Source organism: Hemibagrus wyckioides, linkage group LG29, assembly GCF_019097595.1.
Source record: "Hemibagrus wyckioides isolate EC202008001 linkage group LG29, SWU_Hwy_1.0, whole genome shotgun sequence".
Lineage (NCBI taxonomy): Eukaryota > Metazoa > Chordata > Actinopteri > Siluriformes > Bagridae > Hemibagrus > Hemibagrus wyckioides.
The window spans coordinates 9,197,114-9,220,851 of NC_080738.1; the positions used below are offsets into that span (position 1 = coordinate 9,197,114).

The 23,738-nt window shown below is 39.1% G+C and overlaps 1 protein-coding gene and 1 non-coding gene across 2 annotated transcripts; both read right to left on the bottom strand.

The window, feature by feature from the left end:
• Positions 1 to 11,945: 11,945 nt before the first annotated feature.
• Positions 11,946 to 14,565, bottom strand: LOC131349482 (uncharacterized). The gene is made up of 2 exons (XM_058385222.1): positions 14,369 to 14,565; positions 11,946 to 13,282 (listed from the first exon to the last, which is right to left on the bottom strand). Exons 1-2 carry the CDS (start codon positions 14,469 to 14,471, stop codon positions 12,342 to 12,344), a joined length of 1,044 nt encoding a protein of 347 aa, XP_058241205.1. The 5' UTR covers positions 14,472 to 14,565; the 3' UTR covers positions 11,946 to 12,341.
• Positions 14,566 to 17,983: 3,418 nt separating this feature from the next.
• Positions 17,984 to 18,098, bottom strand: LOC131349534 (U5 spliceosomal RNA). The gene has a single exon (XR_009204084.1). It is a non-coding gene; the product is annotated as a U5 spliceosomal RNA (small nuclear RNA).
• Between the last annotated feature and the right edge of the window lie 5,640 nt (positions 18,099 to 23,738).

Sequence of the window (23,738 nt, forward strand, 5' to 3'; positions counted from 1 at the left end):
TTAAGTAAAGTACAGTAATATTCTGTTCTTGGTACAAAAATTTACTTACTTTTCTCAAGTAATCTTTTTTAAAATGTTTCTAAATACGTACTTACTTTTTTAAATTTTTTATTTAGTTATATTAATGTTTTCATAGTATTTTGTTTAATAAAATATACTAATTTACAATAAGAGAGAGTCTTCCAACAACAGCACCATTTATTATGTGCTATAAAATTTGAAGTAACAAGCTGATGCAATGACAATACATCTGAAACTGTATGATCTCCTTTAAGGGAGAAATATCACATATGTTATAAAGGCGACATCACATGCATTATAAACAGCAAAATGCTGTTGAAACTACAACAGATACCTAGTAGCAGGTAACTTTCATATCAAAGTATACACAGAGTTTAAGACAATATAAAATGTACAAGTGAATAGCAAAACAAAATCTGTGTAACAAAAGTCCCCTGTTGAACAAGGCTTAGACTGTGTAAATGTATTTCACTGACACTTGACATCTGCTGCCATCCATCATTTTCCATCAAAACAGATTTACCCATCTCCATAAAAAAAATAAAAATACAAAAATAAAGCCTGTTTAGTAAGAATACATTCAATAAAAACTTCAGTATTTCTTCTATAGAATAGAAGTTAGCTTCATAAAACCTGAGTTTGAAATCCCTTCTAAAGAGAAGCAAAAGTGCAAATCACTCGTGTTAGGTTTTAGGTATAAACCACAAGCACATTTGGGAACGTACGCTCATGCCAGCAGAGACTGGACTTTTTCCGCAGAGACTGGACTTTGGGAGACATCTTGAGTGTATCGAGCTCAAGGAAGAGCTTCTGAAACACTTCAAATGTATATTTCAGTTTTGGTGGGTAGGTTAAGTTCATAGCGTAGATGATGCCCATGAGCAGAAGGCAAGCCATCGCTACATATCCACAGTCTTCAAGAACTTCTGTTCCTTCGATGATGATCGACATATGAGCAGGGGTGGGGCACTCAGTTGCACCACTTTCAGGGATGACGAATATCTTCATTATTTGGTCAGCATACTCGTCCCAGACAGATTCTTTGGTGACGTCCTGTCAAAACAAAAATATCTATATTCAAATGTATATAGTGCATAACCATTTCAATTTCCTGGAAATACAGATACAGTACACATACAATAAGGTTTATGTGCGTATTATCTATCATGCAAGATTTTAGCATATCTGTAGAGATCCAAGAAGAGATTAAAAAGCAGTCTATTTGCAATGTACATCATATACCAATTCAAACTATGATCAACAATAATAGTAATAATAATAATAATAAATAGCTTTATCTTTTCCTCATAATCAAACAGAAAATGTTTGGATGGCAAATTGTAACAGGCCCTTTATTGCCAATACTTTTCCTTGGTTTTAGTTTTACACACTCAAATTCACAGTAACATTTTTTTTTTCTGAAATAATTTAAAAATATATAATTTTGTCAGCCACTTTAATATCAGCCATTTACCATGATCACAAGACAGTGGTCACATACGTTCCCAACTCTCCCCTGTCCACTTTTTGGTGCTGCTGGAGGAGCAACATGGTCATACAGCTCATACAGTAATTCACTGTACTTTACTGTAAATGTGTTTAAACATTTACCTCTTACTGGAGATGAAAGTTTTCATATTAAAAGGTTTTTTGTAATACCACCTGTGTGGTGCGTGTGCATTAGAAAATAAGTTGTACATTACAAACAAGGCTTCTATCACCTTGGGGTAGTGTCTCTGCAACAACCACTCTGTTCATATTAAGTGAAGCTCATACAGTGTAACATGGCTCTGTTTCAGTTAGAAATTGTGCAAAATACAATTTTATATTTACAATAGGAAATATAGTTTTTGCTCCTGCTGCTCCTCTAGCACGACCACAAAGGAATGGACTGGTCAGAGTGAACAGGGGAGAAAGCGCTCAGTAGATTATGACCATTTGTTTCAGAAATCTAATAACAGAATCACCAATGTAATCAACACAGGTTGAATAATAAAAACCTCATTATAATAAATACATATTTTAAATGATGAGGAAAGTGTGATCAGATAAACAAGACTGTATTTTTTCATTTTTTTTAATCTTACAAAAAAGATTGTGGTATCAAGAAAATGGCAGAAAATTTATGACATTCATTACCTGGTAATCTTTGACAAGCTCCTCTCCAGACTCACCAAGGAACTCCATCAAGCAGCGGATGACAGCATCTCGTCTGCTTTCAACATCCTGTTAAAATACATAGAAAAGGAATCTTTACTGTACAGGGGTGGCAGTGGTTCAGTGGTACAGCAGTCACCGCTCAACCGGAATGGCATACTGCAATTATGGCCACATCACCCTCCATTGCCTTGTGTAAATGTGTGATTGTTGTGTGGATGTTTCCTGGTGAGCAGGGGACAGTTGACACCAGATGTCAAAGGCAGCAGCGCTCTGTCAGTAGCTTAAAGGTAGAAAAGGTGCTACATATGTGCAGACCATTTTACCATTACACTTACTGAACTAAGGTCAGTTATATAGGTCTGTATATTTCTAATTGGTAACCTGAATCTGAATTGGTGAATGGGCATTTGACACTTTACTGCCTGCGTACACAACCATAACCCGTTTCATTGGTAGACTTTTGATTTATGAAGTTTCCTGTGGTCACAAGAATTGGCCACTAAACAGATCATTGTCAGTTAGGGGTGTGCGATTTAACAATATTAAATCGTGAACGATTATAACGTCTCCACAATCTGCCTTAACAAGGAGATTGTCAGGATCGCGCTATAGCGCAAATTCTATGATCTGTAGTTCTATGGCCCATGCTATCTGCAATATAAAGTCGGACAGGACCCGGACTCGATCGGAGCTGCGCATCAGCTTCATGAAACACAGTGATGAATCGAGTTCTAACTTCCAGTGCTGCAGTGTCAGGATAAAACTCTGGCTCAAGCAGATCAAAATGAATCAGAGCAGCAGAAGGTCAGTGACGTTAATGTGGAGACTAATGTGGGTGCAAATTATCGCTTGATTCATTAATCGTTAGTTGATTGACAACGATCGATTAACGATTAATTGATAAGCAGGGATTTTACTAAGGACCTGGATTTTCCTGAGTTGTTTTTTTTAGAAAATTTTAATATTGCTTCCATACTAACTAACATGTGTCCTACAGAAACTGTAAGAGCTAGAAATGTAAACATGACCAACAACAAATGAGTGAATATTTAGCATTCTGAAAAAGTGTAAAAAAAAAAAAAAGTGTCTTCACATGTATCTGTCCCTGTGTCTTCAGCATTTTGTCTCTCTGGTCTTTCCATCTCTACACTGACAATCACGTTTATATTTACTAGACATAAATCTCTCTCTGGGTCTCATTTCTGCTGCTTCTCTCTACCTGCGTTCACCCTCCCACTTTTTCAGTCTCAGTTTTGTTAATCAGGTCTACAGATCAGTCAGCCCGTTAGTTAATCAGCTTCCTCTTCTTTTCTCCTTCCTCATTAGTTTAAACAAATATGTTATATTATTCTGCAGGAGGATCCACTAATAATTGAGTTTAAAACATCTGTGGCACCTTTAGTTTGTCTTTCATGTTTTATTGTTACCAGCTGATGGAGCGATTCACGCTGAATATTTAAATAGGTGCTCAGCGCAGCGGTCCGACTTCGGGAACACTTTGTGTGCGCCTGTATCCCGCGTGTGTATGTGCTCTCACGCCAGGAGTTACCACCCTCTTTACAGCAGTTTGGTCTAGAGGAGCCGCTGTGTTCACTGTTCAACATCTTTAACAGCTGTACATCAAGTTTTACCCAGCTTCTCAGCTCCGACCACTTCTCCACTCTCGCTGCTGCAGTTATAGCTCCGCTGTCGCCCCAATTTGTGATTTTTTTTTGCCATATCACCCACCCCTACTGTCAATAGTGTGACAACAATACAAAATAACAAAAATTTTATAACTAGGAAAGTGTTTTTGGTTCTCAGTGAATTTCATAATTTTACCCTTTACCTGACTGAATGAATCCAAGATGGGCCTTATTTTTGTGCCTGCTACTCCTCCTTTTGCCTGAAACATGTCCAGAAGTCTGGGAGTGTAGATGTCCAGCTTTGAGAAAAAGGTTCGCTCCAGATGAATTGTGGTAATTCTTTTGAACTCTTCTTTGATCTGAAACAAAAAAGTGACACACACACAAATTTCCATGTGCATTACTGTAATATTCACAATAAGTCACTCATAGGCAAACCTAACACAAATCAGCATTACTCAAGAGTCCTACAATACCAAATATAATTTTCACTACATTTTGTAGAGATCATCCTTTCAGGGCTAGTTTGGTTTTTTAGCAAAAATGTCAAAATGTTACTACTACAAATAAGTAGTGAGTGATTTCATTAACTGTAGACAACAAATCAGCTAATGAGAGCTAATGGCCCAGATTTACCTGAGCTTCACAGAAAAGAGCAGGCCATCTCTCCATGAAATCCTGTACGGCAGGACAATGCCTGACCACTTCTAGTCTTCGATAGGAGAAAGACTTGTCCATTTTTTCATCTGTTATCTTTTTGTTGTTTTTCTTCTTTATTTCCTTGAGCAGGTCCATTCTTTCATTTTCTAAGGATTCTTCTGTCTCTCCGAATGGCATTGGAGGCAGGTAGTTAACTTCAGCTTTCTTGGGCCTTTTTATGCCTTTGGGTGGGTTACTTCCACTTGACTTTCTTTTCTGTGAGTTAACCTCTAACTCTGGACAGGCAAGTTGGCGACTTCTTACTTTTGCCCGATAATTGCCCATTTTGTATTTTATCCTTTGCTGCCATCCATATAAGCCATTAAAAGAACCTGGCTCTTTGAGGCATGGGTACTTTTCAATCAGGGCTACCACAGCTAAAACTTGTAATCCAGTTGGGTATGCTGTATATCCAAATATAGCTTCAGCTAATCTCTCCAGTACACTACTGGTCACTCTTGGGTTGTTTATGAGGGTGCCATCCTTTTGGTAGGCCTTATTTCCTGCATCCAATAAAAGCTCTACATCATAGGAAAAGGCTGGTATTTGAAACTTGGCTGGCCAAGGCTGTGAACGGTGAGGAGTCCCACTTTCATCAGAAGAAGACAGCAAAATGGTATCCTGAGATCCATAAGAGTGGGTAGAGCTATCGGTTTGCTGATCTGACATTGAGGACTCAAACTCTGACTCTCCCCCTGTACCCACACTGAGCACAATATTTTGCAGGATTGGAAACTGAGCTTGCACCACTTTCAGTGTGCCTTTATCTTCCACCTCATCAATAGAACTCAAAGTGAAAAACAACACCAAATTCTTGGTCTTGATACGTCAGTGTAAAATCCCCTAAAATATTAAATGTATTTTGAATAACAGCCACAAGGTCCTGGACTGTACCAGGGATGCCTTTGGGAAGAACCAGTTTGCGAACACCAGCATCATCCAAAATAACCCGAAGCTTTGCTGGGGTGCCCATCTCGGCAAGAGAAGCTGAATAACACAAAAAAGAATTAGGAATTAATGCATTTTAAATCTTTTCTTACCTACATGAAGCCAAAATAACACTGCACTAATATGTGACATCTAATAGGGCAAGCAAATGTAATGCTTCAAGGTAACTAGTCGCCTTCCCTCCACACTGTACACAGCCAAAGGCAAAAAATCTGCAAGTGCTTTTTGTTCAATTAACTGAACATTGCTTGTGTTTTCCAACTCATAGCTCCTAAGATGCTCATTGTACCATGTGTTTTGCAGTTTCACAACAAATGCCAGTTTGTCGTGTACTACCATTATCTGCATCACCTCTGCAAAGTCAGGTAATCCTGCAGTAGAACCACAACACACCAACATTCCTGCTGCATAGTTGGTGCCTAAAAAGGACACACTATTAGTAACATGCACTGCTGACAAAGTTGGAAACCTGCTCCTCACTATTTCCTGTATGTCATTTTTAAGTACTTCAAAAGTGACCTCTGTTGTTTTTGTGACTTCAGGTGCTGATCTCTCTGGGTTTGATGCATTAAGATGGTATGCAATCATGAGTTGATGCTTGTTGGCAAGGGACAGCAGGATGTTTCTGAATGTGTGTCTGACAATTCTCTTGAAGAAGCTATGTTTTGCTTCGAATCTCATTGTCCACAGTGCAGCCACAGGGCCAAATGCCCGAATGAGCTCAGGATAGTGCTCAAGAAAGTGGTGCTTAGGAAGCAACTTTTTTTGTGGGAAAACATCAAGAAATCTGCATCTGTGCTCAGAAATCAAACTGTCAAGGTAACAAATGCTTTCCTCTGTATGAACTGGGGACATTACGAGTTCTACTATGTCTTTCAAGGTCATCAGCATCTGCCACACTGGGTCATTATCAGTTACTTTTAGGCCTATTATTAGAGGCAGTAGACGCAACAAACACCAGTTTTCATGCACATTGCCTCCCACTGATCCTCGTGCTGCAAGGTTACCAGGGACAAGATGAGGACGATTTGTTTTATCGCTCCACTTGTATGGAAAGAGCCGAATGGAATTATTGAGCTCCATCAAGGAAAATAATTTCTTCATGATGAAGACATCAAACGACAGTGCCAGCTCCACTGGAACAATGCCTTCAAGAAGGTCATGTAAAACATCTGGAGGGTAACCAGATGTTACATGGAAATGATCAAGTTTTTCAGAAAGTGCACACTGTTTTTTCACACCAAAACATGGAGTGTCTTTCGAGTTGGACAGAGCTACACGAACATGCTGTGTATGCTGCTCTTTCGTTCTTGGCTGAAAAAGGCCAGATCTCACTTCTTTGGACTGAAACGCTGATCGTTCCCCAAGGCAAAAACGGCAGATGTAACCGCTTGTAAAGCTCTCAACAAATCCTGCCAGAGAATGAGCTACAAGATTATCAGCCACCACAGTCACCACAGTCCCTCTGATGACTTTCCCTAAACTTGCAACAAAAAGTCCATCTTTTTCTAAACTTTGAAGATCTGTCAAGAGTGGCTCTAAAACTGCCTGAAATCCAAAATGTTTTGTGTCCTCCGCCTTGCACAATGTAGCTAAATATATGGATGCCAATGTTGATCGGGACTGTGCTGGAATGTCCCCTAATGCCCAATAGACTGCTGTGATTTTGTGCTTTTTTCGTGATGTCCCCAGGGGATTACACACCTCAAAGTCATCAATATACAAAACAAGACTAAGTCTGTCTTCCTCAGAGAAAAAATCATTTTGTTGATAAAGAGATCCATCATGAAATGACCTACCGGTAGTGAATTGTGAAGCACTTCTAAATTTCGTGTCACTACCAACTGCATTTTGGACAGCCTGACTGTTTAAGACATGGAGTAGTGATTGCAATATTGGTACATACTGAAAGTTTTACCCTCCACACCATCAAGTACGTACTCTCTTGGTTCAACAACAGAAAAGTGTTTTTTGATGAATTCTCTTCTCTTGTACGCATTTGCAAAGGGACCATTTGTCCCTAATGCAGAACTTACTGGGTGAGATTCACAAAGATTTTTTACCAAATCTAAAATGACTGCAGAATCTAAAGCACAGTTGTGTTGTTTTAAGGTGGATTCAACAATGTCTCTTATCAATGGACCAGACGCACTCCGGCATATGAACTGGAGCTCATCTACGATTTCATCAATGCATTTATTTGGCACATTAAAAGTGCTTTCCAGCTTTAGGAAGAGATGCCCAAACTTCCCTTTTATAATCTGAGACAAATCCCAAACAGAGGCTCAGCCTCTTCCTCATTTTCACCAAACACTGAATCATCCCTATCAACAGCTGGAACAGTGTATGTTTTCAAGACTTCAACTTTAAAGTCTTCAAGGGTATGTGGTGTATGTTTCCTGTGCCTATGTGTGGCAAAGTTGGCATATCTGTTTGTGCTGAAATTGCAATCTTTGAATACACATGCAACTACCTCAAACTTCCTCAAATGGCTGCCAAGATGCTCAAAATACAACTTCTCTGAATTAAAACAACTAGAACTACACAGCACACAACTGAATGAAAGAACATCTCCTGGTGTCACTGATTCAGTGTGATGTCGGGACATGTGTGTTCGAATGCCAATAAATGTTTTGAAAGAACAAGGGCAATCTGTGTAAAGACAAGGATATGACTGGCAGCGGCCACCAATTCCATGTTTTAGTAGATAGTGCTTCAACGATCCTATTCTTTTTTCTTATTTGAAGCTACATATTTTACACACCCATCTCATGTTGTGAATACCTGGTGGAAAAGAGGAAAAAGGCCCAAATGTAATGATCTTAATAAACCATATTATAAAAAACATGTCAAAGTGAATGTATGAGCTATTTTAATCTACTTACCCTGCACTAGCTGATGATGCCAATTTGCCAATTTTATCCTGATGTCTGTCATGAAGAAAATCACATTTTGGGGTGTTAAAAAGGCTTGTCAGCAATTAACACACAGAGATCATATATGCACAATATTACTGAAGAAAACTGCAGTCATGTCTATCTTATACAAAAACGTATTTCTGCAGCATTTGATTAATTATATATTATGGCATGTCCTTTAGGAATATAATGAATGAGAATATTGATTGAATAACTTGAGAATATTTATTCAAAACTCTGAATATACAGATTGAAAAATTTATATTTTGATAGAATCCCGAGAATATAAAACAAAAACCTATATTAAGTAATCGGAATGTGAGAAAATTTAACCAAAATCTGAGAATATATAATCAAAATATGAATATATTGAAATATCAGTTGAATATATTGAGTGATTCACCTGTATATAAATCAGTATTTATGGACCCTTTTCTTGCCACATTTCAATAAAGACATTTCCTTGGTAATTGCCACGTGATCAATAATGTGTGTGTGTGCAGCACTTTAAAAATGTTTGATCCAGAATAAACATTGCTCTAGTAGTAGAAAGTCAGGGATGTACAAATCTGGCAGTTGCCTTAGGTACAAACAGTGGACAGTGCGCCTATTCAGGATCACTGTGACATTCAGAAAAAAATCATAAGAATATTGAATGAAAGACTGAGAAATTTTTATTAAAAAACTGAACAAATTTATTTAAAACTGAATACGCTGACAAAATCTTGAGAATATATGATCAAAATCTGAATATATTCATGGAAATGTGAGAAAATTGAATGAAAACGTGAGTATTGAGGGATTTTTCATTAGAACAATGAAATCCCATGCTATAAAATTGAAACAAAATAAAAAAAAATTTAAAAAATCTTTTGCAATGTATTTGTTTTTACCACCCCAACATTTAATGTATATAAAAAAATATTTTATATAGATTTTTAAATATTTTATACATTTTAAAAATATTTTTTTTTCTCAGGTCTCAGGAGGTCATATATATATATATATATATATATATATATATATATATATATATATACACTACATTGCCAAAAGTATTCGCTCACTCATCCAAATAATCAGAATCAGGTGTTCCAATCACTTCCATGGCCACAGGTGTATAAAATCAAGCACCTAGGCATGCAGACTGTTTTTACAAACATTTGTGAAACAATGGGTCGCTCTCAGGAGCTCAGTGAATTCCAGCGTGGAACTGTGATAGGATGCCACCTGTGCAACAAATCCAGTCGTGAAATTTCCTCGCTCCTAAATATTCCACAGTCAAAAGTGGAATCCAGTGAAAGGAACTCTGAATGCTTCAGCATACCAAGACATTTTGGACAATTCCATGCTCCCAACTTTGTGGGAACAGTTTGGAGCTGGCCCCTTCCTCTTCCAACATGACTGTGCACCAGTGCACAAAGCAAGGTCCATAAAGACATGGATGACAGAGTCTGGTGTGGATGAACTTGACTGGCCTGCACAGAGTCCTGACCTCAACCAGATAGAACACCTTTGGGATGAATTAGAGCGGAGACTGAGAGCCAGGCCTTCTCATCCAACATCAGTGTGTGACCTCACAAATGCGCTTCTGGAAGAATGGTTAAAAATTCCCATAAACACACTCCTAAATCTTGTGGACAGCCTTCCCAGAAGAGTTGAAGCTGTTATAGCTGCAAAGGGTGGACCGACGTCATATTGAACCCTATGGATTAGGAATGGGATGTCATTTAAGTTCATATGCGAGTCAAGGCAGGTGAGCGAATACTTTTGGCAATATAGTGTATATATACATACGACATATCCAAGACTGTGATAAAAGGTAAAAAAATATCCAGTCCACAATCACATTTTATATTGAAAATATGTCATTTTGTGTGCTGTTGTTTTTTTAACCCCAAATCAGTGACATCACTTAGGGAATTAAAATCCTGGATTTCTAAAATAAATTATATTTAGTAGTTTTCATCAGGACTGAGGTTGATAAACAGATTTATGTGAAGGAATTTGAGAAAAAAATATTTTGTGTTTTCGAACAGTCCACAAAGGTTAAATAAAACATGAATACATTGGCTAACACAGGGAAATGATTTGGCAACAAGTTTCTGATAAATCACTGAATTATGAATCAGTCGCATCAGACACCTGAGACACTACTGGTCTGTGAAAAATATATATCTGTGTACTCCATTTACACCAGACATAAATACAGGAACCATATACTGCAGTGGCTACAGAGTGTGAACTTCTCTCACAATGAAGCTGATATTAACTTTGTTTCCCTTAAAATATATATATATATATATATATATATATATATATATAAAGGAATGTAAAAGAACTGTTACTTTCCAATAATTCTCTAAGGAGGGTAAAAGTAGAAGTACTCCTAAAATCTTTAGTACAAGTAAAAACTGTTTTAAGTCGATTTGTAAGTTGTACCAAATTATATGAATCTTTAACAGCACTGTCACACTGGATAACAGACACAACAACTGCAGTCATGAAACAAGTCCAAAATTTATTAAAAAATCCAACAGACAGATATGAAGAAGATAAAGCAGTTTTACTATCCACTATCTCCTGGTGTGCAGGCACACTGGTCAGCCTCAGGGTCAGGAGTCAGGACGATGAGGGTGGAAGGAAAATAGTATAATTAATATCAGAAGGTTTATGAGGTTTTATTTCATTCAGAGTTAAATTAGACAGAATATGTTTATAACAGGTCTTAGTGAGATGTGTTTTGAATAAGTGTGACACTCTCATAGGTTTGACCAGAACTGAGGAGACAAGAGGCAGATATCAGACATTTACATTTATTTTTCTGGCATTTAGCAGATGCCCTTATCCAGAGATACTTTTTATCTTATTTTATACAACTGAGTAATTGAGGGTTGAGGGCCCAGCAGTGGCAGCTTGGTGGATCTGGGATTGGAACTCACAACCTTCTGATTTTATTTAGCTTTCAGTGATTTCATCTCAGTACACACACACACACACACACTCTCTCTCTCTCTGACAGCATTATACACAGTAACATGGCTGTTGTTTTAGAAAAATACTGATATGTAATACAGCAATACTGTACTCTTTTTACTGTGTAATTATATGAGAAACAAATGAGAAATGTTTGATGTGTTATAAAAAAAGACACTTGAGACATGTGTGTATTAAACCAAAAAATAATGTATTAACTATTTACAAGCAATGACAAACTGTACACTTATTACTGATATTAATATTTCATATAATATTTTAACATTTTATAACACTACATTTGTAAAACTTAATATTAAAATCTAAATCTTAAAAATGTAATATTTACATATTTACAACAATGCATGATTCTACAACAATACAAATTATATTTATTAATATAAATTAGGCTAATACACATAAGTAACAACATTAATATTATAAAAATCCTATACATTTAACACAAACTAAATGCAAATGCAAAATACACAAGAAACAACAGACTCACATATTTAACTAAATGCCATAACTACTTTAATCTTAACACAATTCTATCATTAAAATGATTTACATTTAGAGATTATGCTACAGACGGTGGTAAGAATCCTCTGGATGCCTGCCCAATCACACCAAGATTCATAAAGTGACTGAATGATGTAGCTATGAACTATGGGCTATGAGCTCGTAAGAGCTGTTCTTAAAAAACTACAGAAGAGGCCTGAGCATGAACACTGGGCTCTTGGGTCTAATGAAACATTTTGGAGCTAACTATGTAACCTGTTCCCAAAATTTTTTTTATTTTTTTTCCAACCCAACAGATGAGAAGGTATCAAGCGGATTCTCACCACCCCACGTGTTTAAAAGGATTACATATTTATTAAAAAAGACTAATGCTGAAACCTAGGGGTGAAATACTTACCACACATACTTACCATACATACTTACTATACATCATGGATAAGAGGTGATGGACGATCCTCCTGATGAAATCCAGCTACCCATCCTGATCCACATGCTGCCGTCTACTCGGAGGGGCTTCTTGACTGCCATCCTCTTCGTCCCTCCTCCTCCTTATGCCCTGGCGTGGGACAGGTGGTGGGATCCAAACTGGCGGGAGGCCTCTCATAGGTGGGGATGGGCTCTCCACAGGTGGTGGGATCCATACAGGTGCTGGGAACCATACAGGAGAGCGGCTCCCCACAGGTGGTGGGATACATACAGGAGAGAGGCCTCTCATAGGTGCGGATGTGCTCATAGCAGGTGGTGGGGTCCATACAGGAGAGAGGCCTCTAATATGTGTGGATGGGCTCCCCACAGGTGGTGGGATCCATACAGGTGGTCGGATCCATACAGGAGAGAGGCCTCTAATATGTGTGGATGGGCTCCCCACAGGTGGTGGGATCCATACAGGTGGTGGGATCCATACAGAAGAGAGGCTCTCCACAGGTGGTGGGATCAATACGGGAGAGAGGCCTCTCATAGGTGGGGATGGGCTCCTCACAGGTGGTGGGGTCAATAAAGGGGAGAGACCTCTCAAAGGTGGGGATGGGATCCTCACAAGTGGTTGGGTCCATAAAGGAGAGAGACCTCTCATAGGTGGGGATGGGATCCTCACGAGTGGTGGGGTCCATAAAGGAGAGAGGCCTCTCCTAGGTGGGGATGGGCTCCTCACAGGTGGTGGGGTACATAAAGGAGAGAGGCCTCTCCTAGGTGGGGATGGGCTCCTCACAGGTGGTGGGGTACATAAAGGAGAGAGGCCTCTCCTAGGTGGGGATGGGCTCCTCACAGGTGGTGGGGTACATAAAGGAGAGAGGCCTCTCATAGGTGGGGATGGGCTCCCCACAGGTGTTGGCATCCAAACAGGAGAGAGGCATAGCACAGGCCAGTTGTCATCGTCCTCATCCTGCGGAAACACAAACGTCTCCCTCTGTGTCCCTGTGTCAAAGAAGAAAAACAGACAATGCGGCACATTGAAAAACATCTCATAAAAAGAAGCAGAAACCCCTTTTTAACAGCACTGTGTATATTTTGTAAAGCAGGAAAACCTCCCTATCAAAACAAGACATATTTACACAAGTTATATTACTGTAATCCTCCTATAACAGTGCAGAAAAACTCAGTATTTATATTCTGCATTTACAGGAGTTACTTACGCTATCACGGCTTCACCGTTACTCACACTGGTCACTTCTCGATGCTCAGAAGTATCTTCCCAAGAACAATGCAGATTAAACTACATTTCTATGACAGTGTGTTTCTTTATCAGTTCCTTACTCCAATGCTTTACATCCCCTTTGAGTCCATTTGTGTCTCTTCTCAAAATTTTGCCTTTATCGTAAATGACACTACTCCTAACTATTTTATTCATTACAGCTATAAACAAATCCTTGCTGAACAGAAGTGAAACAAACAGCTTGATATTTTTCCCTAAGCTGCACTCTACCTTGCCACACTAGCTCCATTTATTTCTAGCGATTGGTTTTGTTCAGCTAGCTGCCTTTCCTCACAGCACCTTCCTCTCTCCGCTTTAACAACTCCACAAACACGGACAATGAAAAATCGTTCAAATAATAAAATAGATCATGTTACTGTAACATTTTAACTTGTTTTATTCACTCTTTAAAAAAAACTAGGAACACTGAAAAACAATTGCTTAGCTACATGCTAACTAGCCGTCTAGCTAATCTTTGCTAACACTCCTCGGCTTGTCTTAGTAAACTTTAATAAGCGTTAAATAAACATTCCGACTTTTATAAAAAGCTGATTTTAACATATCTGAAAACATTAACACTGTTGATTTCTTCCCTGCTCGTTTCACTGGAGTCTGCCGCTTTGTCCGCTAGCTTTAGCATAATGATTGTGTCCGTAAAGCGATTAGCAAAATATCGATTAGCCGAACAGATTTTCTCCAAATCATCTAACCAAATAAAACGATATTCCCGACTGCGGTTTTTTTTTATAATACCGCGGTGTTTAAAAGACTTTATACTTAAGACAAAGAGAGAAAAGTCAGTAACTGACCGTTCCAGGGGTCGTCCAGTCCGCTCCATCCGGGCTCGGGCTCGGGCTCGGGCTCCACATCCTGGTGCTGCTGAAGCGCGGCTCCTCCTCCGAAGTTCATCATCACTGCTGTAGAGTCGGTGTAAGAGTCAGGTCCAGTCGCGGAGTAAGAAGAAATCAGGAGTGTAGAAAAATCACAAAGGATAATCCAAGTCTTGCTTCACAACCACAACACCTTAGTGTTTAAAAGGAAACACAGTTTAAACACAAACATTACGTAAAGAGTTCTGTGACGCTGCGCAGTGCCCATGCGCAGTGATCCCTCCCCCCACTCTAAAAAAAAAACATGGCCGTCTATATCTAAATATCTGAGCTTTATTTCTTATTTGATATTATTCTATATATATATATATATATATATATATATATATATATATATATATACAGTGTAAAAATAAAAGTTTTTTTTTCACTTAAATGGTTCAGATCATCAATTTTATTATACAAAGATAATTATGCGAGTAAATACAAAATGCAGTTTTTAAATTATGATATCATTTATTAAGGGGTAAAAAACTGTCCAAACCTGCCTGGCCCTATGTGAAAAAGTAATTGCCCCCAAAACCTAATAACCTGTTTGTGGCCCCTTCGGCACGAACAACTGCAATCAAGCATAAGCAATAACTGGCAATGAGTCTTTCACATCACTCTGGAGGAAATTTGCTTCACTCTTCTTTGCAGAATTGTTTTAAATTGTTTTAATTCAGCCACACTGGAGGGTTTCTAGCATGAACGGTCTGTTTAAAGTGATGCCACAGAATCTCAATCGGATTTAAGTCTGGACTTTGACTAGGTAGCTAACTCCAAAACATTATTTTTTTTTAGCCATTCAGAGGTGGACTTGCTGGTGTGTTTCAGATCACTGTCATTTGTCTAGCAGCATTCACTAGTAGATTTGCTGGTTGCTTTTATGCAAAATGACTTACTATGAATGAAGAGAACGAAGCAACTCCAAGCTACCCTGAACTTAGACCCAGCTGTCAGACATCAGAGAATGTAAGATGTAAGAATGTGAGAATAAAAGACTTAAAAGGACTTCAACAGTCCCACAACAAAGGTAGTTTAATTTTATAATTAAAAATATGTGTGTGTGTGTGTGTGTGTGTGTATGTGTGTGCAGCTGTGCTGGTTTGTTCGTGATGTAGTAGGATTGTGATCTGGTTGTCTGTAGCTGCTGAAAGGAGGAGCAGGGACTGTGCGTGGGGAGGGAAGGAAAGGACCCTACTGTATGTCTACATGCAGATACAGTATAAGCAAAGGATGACATACTGCTCTCTGTGTCACTCTCTCATGCATACACACTCTCTCACACTCACACTCCTTACTGTGTGTCTGCTTGCCCTGGTTCAATACAGACAACCAACCCCACATTTAAAACACATTTGTATGTCTGTCACACAGCAGATGGACCCTGATTATAAACTAATCCGTAGGTACAAACTCCAGTCCTGAAAGGCCAGCATCCAGTTTGGTGATTTTCCTGCTTTAACTCACATTTTAAACCCAGAAATGCAACTGATGCATTAAAGGAGGTGTGCTTGGATGCTGGCTCTGCTGGCCCACAGTGGATCACTAGAGTAAACACAGTTGTTCAGTTTCTCATCAGTTAATTAACAAGTTTCTCCCTAAATTCCTCTTGCCTAATGAATTTTTTATTTAATTAACTGATCATAACTGAGAGTGATACTGCTGAGCCTGGTATAAACTGATATCTACTGGTTTCCTTAGCTAATTCATGTTTTACAATTAGTTGCATATCATACTGGTATATTTCAGTCTAGTTGTGTTTATACACTGTATTTCCAAATGTTTTGGGACACCCCTCCAAATCGTTGAATTCGGGTATTCTAATCACTTCCATGGCCACAGGTGTTTAAAATCAAGCACCTAGGCATGCAGACTGCTTCTCCAAACATTTGTGAAAGAATGTGTCGTTAAGACATTCTCGACAAATTCATGCTCCCAACTTTGTGGGAACAGTTTGGGGATGACCCCTTCCTGTTCCAACATGACTGTACACCAGTGCACAAAGCAAGGTCCATAAGGACATGGATGAGTGAGTTTGGTGTGGAGGATCTTGACTGGCCTGCAAAGAGTCCTGACCTCAACCCGACAGAACTATTATTATTATTATTACTATTGAATTAGAGCAGAAACTATGAGCCATACTTTCTCATCCAACATCAGTGCCTGACCTCACAAATGCGCTTCTAGTGGAATGGTCAAACATTCCAATAATCACACTCCTAAACCTTGTGGAAAGCCTTCCTAGAAGAGTTGAAGCTGTTACAGCTGCAAAGGGCAGGCCTACTCCATATTAAAACCTATGGATTAAGAATGGGATGTCATTAAAATTCATGTCTATGTAAAGGCAGATGTCCCAAAACTTTTGGCAATGGAGTCTATTTAACACGATCAGAACAAGACAGATGACCTTTAAAATCTTTTCATGTTTGATTATAAAATGGACATAATAAAGCCTCCAAAAGTCAGAATGCACAAACCCATGTGTATAAATCACACCAAAATATTGTAGCATCTCCAGGTCGGCTCACTTGCTCATGGGGTCCATTGCATCCTTCTCAAAAACTCAATTAACTATTACACAGCTCACAACTGAGCTATCACTATTTATAGTCATTTCATTATACCTGGCTCCCATGCTGTAACTCATGGGAGCCAGGCTCCGGGATATATTTATTTTATATATAATCATTATATATATAAAGATCATATGATCATAGTCGACCCCAAACATGTGAAAAATGTCAAAGAAAACTGCCCCATTCAGCTGCACACATTCGTTTGTCTGAAAAACCGCTTTCCCTTGCTCGTAGAGCGCTGAGACTTGCGGAATCGCATTTTCAGCGCCAGAGAAGCACAATGCAGAGAGCACACTGCGGCGAGGCAGGAAACGAGCCAGTTCGATGAAAAATGATGTCCATTCTCCTTCTCAAACCCAGTCAAAGCCCAAAACCAGACCAGAGAACACTTGATCTTAGCCAAAATGCCAAGACGCAATAAACTTTTGTCTCCTCTGCTTAACGGACACCCTCAGGCCACATCTATACATGCATAAAGTCACATAAGCAAATAAGACCCAACTCCTGGAAAATACCCATTTAACATTGAAGCATACACAGCTTGTAACTCATTGACGTTCCTTTCCACAGAAAACTTTACTAAAAGGCAAAAGGTTAATGCGTGACTTAAGAGAAACCAAAACTTAAAAAAAACAACAAAAAAAACCTCAAGATAAGCAGCACCAGGAAACCCTTGTCGGAGAAACACAATGCTCGATGAGGGTAAGGACGGCCCCTTTTATTTTTTTTTATATCCTTTCCGCCACACTCGCCTTCTCAAAGCCAGACTACGAAGTGCAATGTGAATACAGTCACAGCCCAAAATCAGAACAGAGAACACTTGATCTTAGCCAAAAGGCAGAGGAGCAATAAACTGTTATCTTTTCTGTTTAACAGATAGCCTCAGGCCCCACCTACATAGGCATGCATAAAATCATATAAGCAAATAAAACCCAACTCCTGGAAAATACCCATTTAACATTGAAGCATACACAGCTTTGTCAGAGCTAAGCACAGAAAAATACATCAAGCTCATTGATGTTCCTCTCCACGGAAATCTTCAATAAAAGGCAAAAGATTTACGCATGACTTAGGAGAAACCAGCGCTGTGAAGAAAAAAAAGCCAAGCAGCACCAGGAAACCCTTGTCGGAGAAACACAATGCTCGATGAGGGTAAGGCCGGCCCCTTGGGTTGGATGAGTGGAGAAAGTGTGGGGAAAGGTTGACAAGCAACAACTGACAGTGGTGAGCAGAAGGAGGTCAAGATAGGCTAGGGAACAGGGCGGGTTGAATGCAGACATAATTTAGTAAGTCAGTCAGTAAGTCAGTAATTGATTTTCCTTCATTTTACATCAGTAAATGTTGCATCAAGCCTGGAAGTACTGCAATACCAGGCCGATCCACGAGCAAGTCCCTTTTCCGCCTCCCAGCTCTAAAAATCTGTTTAAAATAGAGAAGCGAGAAGCAATCCTACGTGTATTTTTGTGAGCTTTGCTCTGGCAAAGCTGTGTATGCTTCAATGTTAAATGGGTAGTTTCCAGTACTTGGGTCTTATTTGGTTATGTGACCATGCATGCCTGTATAGGTGTGGCCTGGGGCTGTCCGTTAAGCAGAAGACATAAAAGTTTATTTCTTCTTGGCCTTTTGGCTAAGATCAAGTGTTCTCTGGTCTGGCTTTGGGCTGTGACTGTATTCACATTGCCTTCGTTGTGTGTATTAATTACGACAACCAACACCATTTCACTCCTTGAGTGGATCATTTAATTCTGTTGAAACACATTCAAATGAAGTGATGAGTTTCACTTCACAACATTCTTACACGAGGTCCTGCAATGACGGGTGCACATTAACCACATTACAATATTATTTTAAGACAAAAGAAAAAAAAATATCGTCAAAATATAAAAAGAACAACAAAAAATAAATAAAATTTTCAAAAGCACTCACCCACCGCAACCACGCTCTTGCCTTGCGTAAATATTAATTACTTAACCGGAACCAATTTCCAACATGGCGCCAGCCAATGAATAGAGAGTGCGGGTCAATTATAATTAACGGGGCATACACATATAAAAATTAAAGCAAGTGGAAGAACCCTTTTTCTTTAACCTGTTACACGAGCTTGGGAAAAAGGATTTTCTTTTTTTGTATGGGGTTGGTCAGCCATTAATGTAAGAGTGGCATGACTAGCATTAAAACTGAAAAAACAAACATATGATTTTCAGCATTTGGCAAACACCCTTATCCAGAGCAACATACAATTCATCTCATTTTATACAAGTGAGCAATTGAGGGTTAAAGGCCTTGCTTAGGACACAGCAGTGGCAGCTGAGTGGACCTGCAAATCAAGCTCACAACCTTCTGATCAGTATTCCAACACCTTAACCACTGAGCTACCACATCCCTGCTTATAAAACATCAATGACAGATAGATCAGGTGCCCAAGTTGACACAAAATGGAAAAAATTTCAACAAATGTCAGTAGATCCTGTCCATATTTAACAACATCCAACAGTCTTTTGGAAATCAAAATGGAAGAATGCCGCTGCAAGTCTGTGTATGAGCTGCTGTGTGTGCAAAGTTGTTGAGTCATTTGTATGATGGAGAAGTGAGTTGGGTTGAACCAGCAGCCAAGATTGTTTTTATGGCAAAAGCATTTAATACAGCAACTTTAACTTAAGACTTGTACTTTTGGTGATAGCTTACCCAGATAGCAAATTGGATCTGGGCCGAGTCTGGCTGAGTTTTGGCTTACCACAGATACCACATGGAATTACAGCCCAAAGCTGGCCCAAATGCGGTTTGCCAAAAGTCAACCAGACCAACAGGGGCGTCGTAAGTGGGGGGAAAAGGGTGACTGAGTTCATAGGGCCCTGGCATCAGTGGCATGTGAGGGGCCCTGGCCGCCCTGCCCTCAAAGGTCCTCAAATAGTATTATTATTATTGTGAAATTGAGTGTACAGTGCCTGCACTTGCACACAATATTCTGATCCTTGCTGTTTTAACAAGATTCGGCACACCCACACGTTTGTGTGGACCCCTCACATTTGTAGGAACAGCGTGCACGCAAATTTGAATGATTTAATTGTTCATTAAAGAACAATGCCAAATGATAATTGGCTGTGAGGGAACACCGGAGAGCGAATTCGGCATTCAGAACTAAGCGAGTGCCGAGCGGGCAAGTGTCCGATACGCACAATGTCCAAACATTTTATTTTGGACTACCAAAAAAGAAGAGAGAGAGAATAGGAAAAGAAAACAAGAGAACAGATGAGAACATGGCAGTGTTGTGTTTTGTGATAAGAGAAACAATGTTACAAAGCTAGCTTACTCTAACCTTTGAAATAACATGTAAAGTGTTTGAACCTGAGGCAAACCTTGCTCAAAATATTAAAATGAGAAACCATCTGTTCACAGTCTCAGAGAGTGCAGCAGTGGGTCCATCACAACAAAGTTCTACTGCTAGTGTTTCAGCCTTTTTCACTTTGGATTATTTTATTATTGTATTTATTTTGAATTAGCCAGACATGCTTTAAAAGAAGGCAAAGTGGTGATTAGAGTTATGTGTTTGTGTTTATTTATTTATATTACTGATTAAAAGAATAATAATGTTCTGGACAATGAGCACATTGTCTCTAAATAAAACACAATTCAAATAAAAAAAATCATTAAGTTGTAATTTTTATCTATAAGGGGACACCTGAGCTGCTTTATTTATAGTATAAACACGGGTAGGCAATGTCAATCCTGGAGAGACGCTGTCCTGCAGATTTTAGCTTCAACCCTGAGGAGAAAAAAAACAAAAAACATACTTGTCTATATAAAGCACACAATGTTTGAGATCACAGAGGCTGACCATTCAAGTCCTAAAAGATTTCCTGTTGAAAACTTAAGGTCGTTAACATCTCTGGAAAGTGACCTTCGATCCTGTTCAGAAACTAGACGAAATGTGGTAGGTAACGATATCAGTAATGCATAGTTGCCTAATGTTATAACTTACAGGTCTGGTTTTAATCACTCTTATAATTAAATGGTGTGTGTGATCAGTCTAAAACACACAAAAATCTAAAGGTTAAACTGTTAGAATTTATCTAATTTGATAAGTCTAATATCAGTATTAGATACAAAAGCATGTTATTGTTTTAAGTTAATGGTGAACGCATGTTTTACAAATATTTCAGGTACTTGAACTAGGAATGCTGGGCGGAGTGGATGTGAAGGACACGGTCTGGCAAATTATGAGGCAGGCCATCAAAAATGTAAACTGGAGAGGTGTAAATGGGAAAACGCTGTTCCAAAATTTGGAGCTAAAAAACATTGTGATTGGTAAGTGCATTTTTATTGTAAGTCTAGAACTTTCTCCTTCATGCCCCCCACATGTATGTGCTTGGTCTTTATTTATTGTTCATTTTATTTAAATGTATTTTTGTATGCTCCTATTCTAGAGGCTGTAAGAAGAAATCCAGTGTGTGCACAGACAACCGAGCCTGAGGTTGAGAAATTTATTAAAAGGTGGTTTCATCTGGCTGGTGACCGTGAGGGTGGCAGAAAAAGAAGAACACCTTTAACATAAAATTTCTGTAGTCTTTTGTTATTTTTGTACTGTAAATATTTGTTTTGATTCACTGTTAAAAATTGTCCTGTTAAAAAACAGTAAGTTAGTGGCAGCACTGTTGCCAGCAAGTTACTGTTAAATTAACAGCATCTTGCTGTTGTTGAAATTTACAGTTTGTTACTGTTTTTGGAAATACAGCATAAAGCTGTTATTTTCTACATTAACAGTAAATTACTGTCAAAAGCATTAACAGTTAATGTTTATTTGCACTTTTTTTTTTTTTTTTACTGTAAACTACAAATGTTATCATATCAAGAAATGGTCTGCTAAAATAAATGATTTATTTTTCTAGATATTTCTTTGAACATGTTTTAATACAATTTACAAATGCATCCTTTAAAACATTAAACATTTAACACAATGCAGTGTAACTTCAGAACATGCTTTATTACAACTTTGAAAAACATGACAAACAAAAGCCTCTTTAATCACAAAATATTCTGAAAATTAGTGACTGGCAAAGCAAGTGGAATGACTAAAACTTAAGCTTCAGAATAAACATGTTTAACTGAATTAACAAAACATTTATATAACATTAGAAAAATCTGAATGAGTGACTGAGAACTACTTAGTGAATAGGAATTACTGAATTATTAGTAAACAGGAATTACTGAATGAAGGAAGAATGACATCAAAATTTAAATAAAAGCATGTTTATGTCGTGTGTGAAGAGTACACTATATTGCCAAAAGTATTCGCTCACCTGCCTTGACTCGCCTATGAACTTAAGTGACATCCCATTCCTAATCCATAGGGTTCAATATGACGTCGGTCCACCCTTTGCAGCTATAACAGTTTCAACTCTTCTGGGAAGGCTGTCCACAAGGTTTAGGAGTGTGTTTATGGGAATTTTTGACCATTCTTCCAGAAGCGCATTTGTGAGGTCACACACTGATGTTGGACGAGAAGGCCTGGCTCTCAGTCTCCGCTCTAATTCATCCCAAAGGTGTTCTATCGGGTTGAGGTCAGGACTCTGTGCAGGCCAGTCAAGTTCATCCACACCAGACTCTGTCATCCATGTCTTTATGGACCTTGCTTTGTGCACTGGTGCACAGTCATGTTGGAAGAGGAAGGGGCCAGCTCCAAACTGTTCCCACAAAGTTGGGAGCATGGAATTGTCCAAAATGTCTTGGTATGCTGAAGCATTCAGAGTTCCTTTCACTGGAACTAAGGGGCCAAGCCCAGCTCCTGAAAAACAACCCCACACCATAATCCCCCCCCCACCAAACTTTACACTGGGCACAATGCAGTCGGACAAGTACCGTTCTCCTGGCAACCGGCAAACTGAGACTCGTCCATCAGATTGCCAGATGGAGAAGCGCGATTCGTCACTCCAGAGAACGCGTCTCCACTGCTCTAGAGTCCAGTGGCGGCGTGCTTTACACCACTGCATCCGATGCTCTGCATTGCACTTGGTGATGTATGGCTTGGATGCAGCTGCTCGGCCATGGAAACCCATTCCATGAAGCTCTCTGCGCACTGTTCTTGAGCTAATCTGAAGGCCACATGAAGTTTGGAGGTCTGTAGTGACTGACTCTGCAGAAAGTTGGCGACCTCTTTGCACTATGCGCCTCAGCATCCGCTGACCCCGCTCCGTCAGTTTACGTGGCCTACCACTTCGTGGCTGAGTTGCTGTCGTTCCCAAACACCTCCACTTTCTTATAATACAGCTGACAGTTGACTGTGGAATATTTAGGAGCGAGGAAATTTCACGACTGGATTTGTTGCACAGGTGGCATCCTATCACAGTTCCACGCTGGAATTCACTGAGCTCCTGAGAGCGACCCATTCTTTCACAAATGTTTGTAAAAACAGTCTGCATGCCTAGGTGCTTGATTTTATACACCTGTGGCCATGGAAGTGGTTGGAACACCGGATTCTGATTATTTGGATGGGTGAGCGAATACTTTTGGCAATATAGTGTATGTGTAAGGTATGTGTGTGGTATGTCCGTGAATGAATGGGTTCACTTATATGAAGTCCCACTCAAAGTCCATTAATTTTTTTTAAGTAAACTGGCAACCCGAGTGTTGACCGATTTCTTTTTGTGGGCGACCTTCCCTGTCCGCTTTGACAGGACTTGTCCACCCTTGGTGCCTTTTTCGGGATTTATACCATTGAAGCGCCTGAAAAA

Bases quoted from the DNA above. Each gene is read 5' to 3' on its own strand.
- LOC131349482 (XM_058385222.1), bottom strand. From the start codon at position 14,471: ATGATGAACTTCGGAGGAGGAGCCGCGCTTCAGCAGCACCAGGATGTG. The intron at 13,283-14,368 runs GTCAGTTACTGA...TCTTTGACACAG, and splicing joins ACTGGACGACCCCTGGAACG to GGACACAGAGGGAGACGTTT.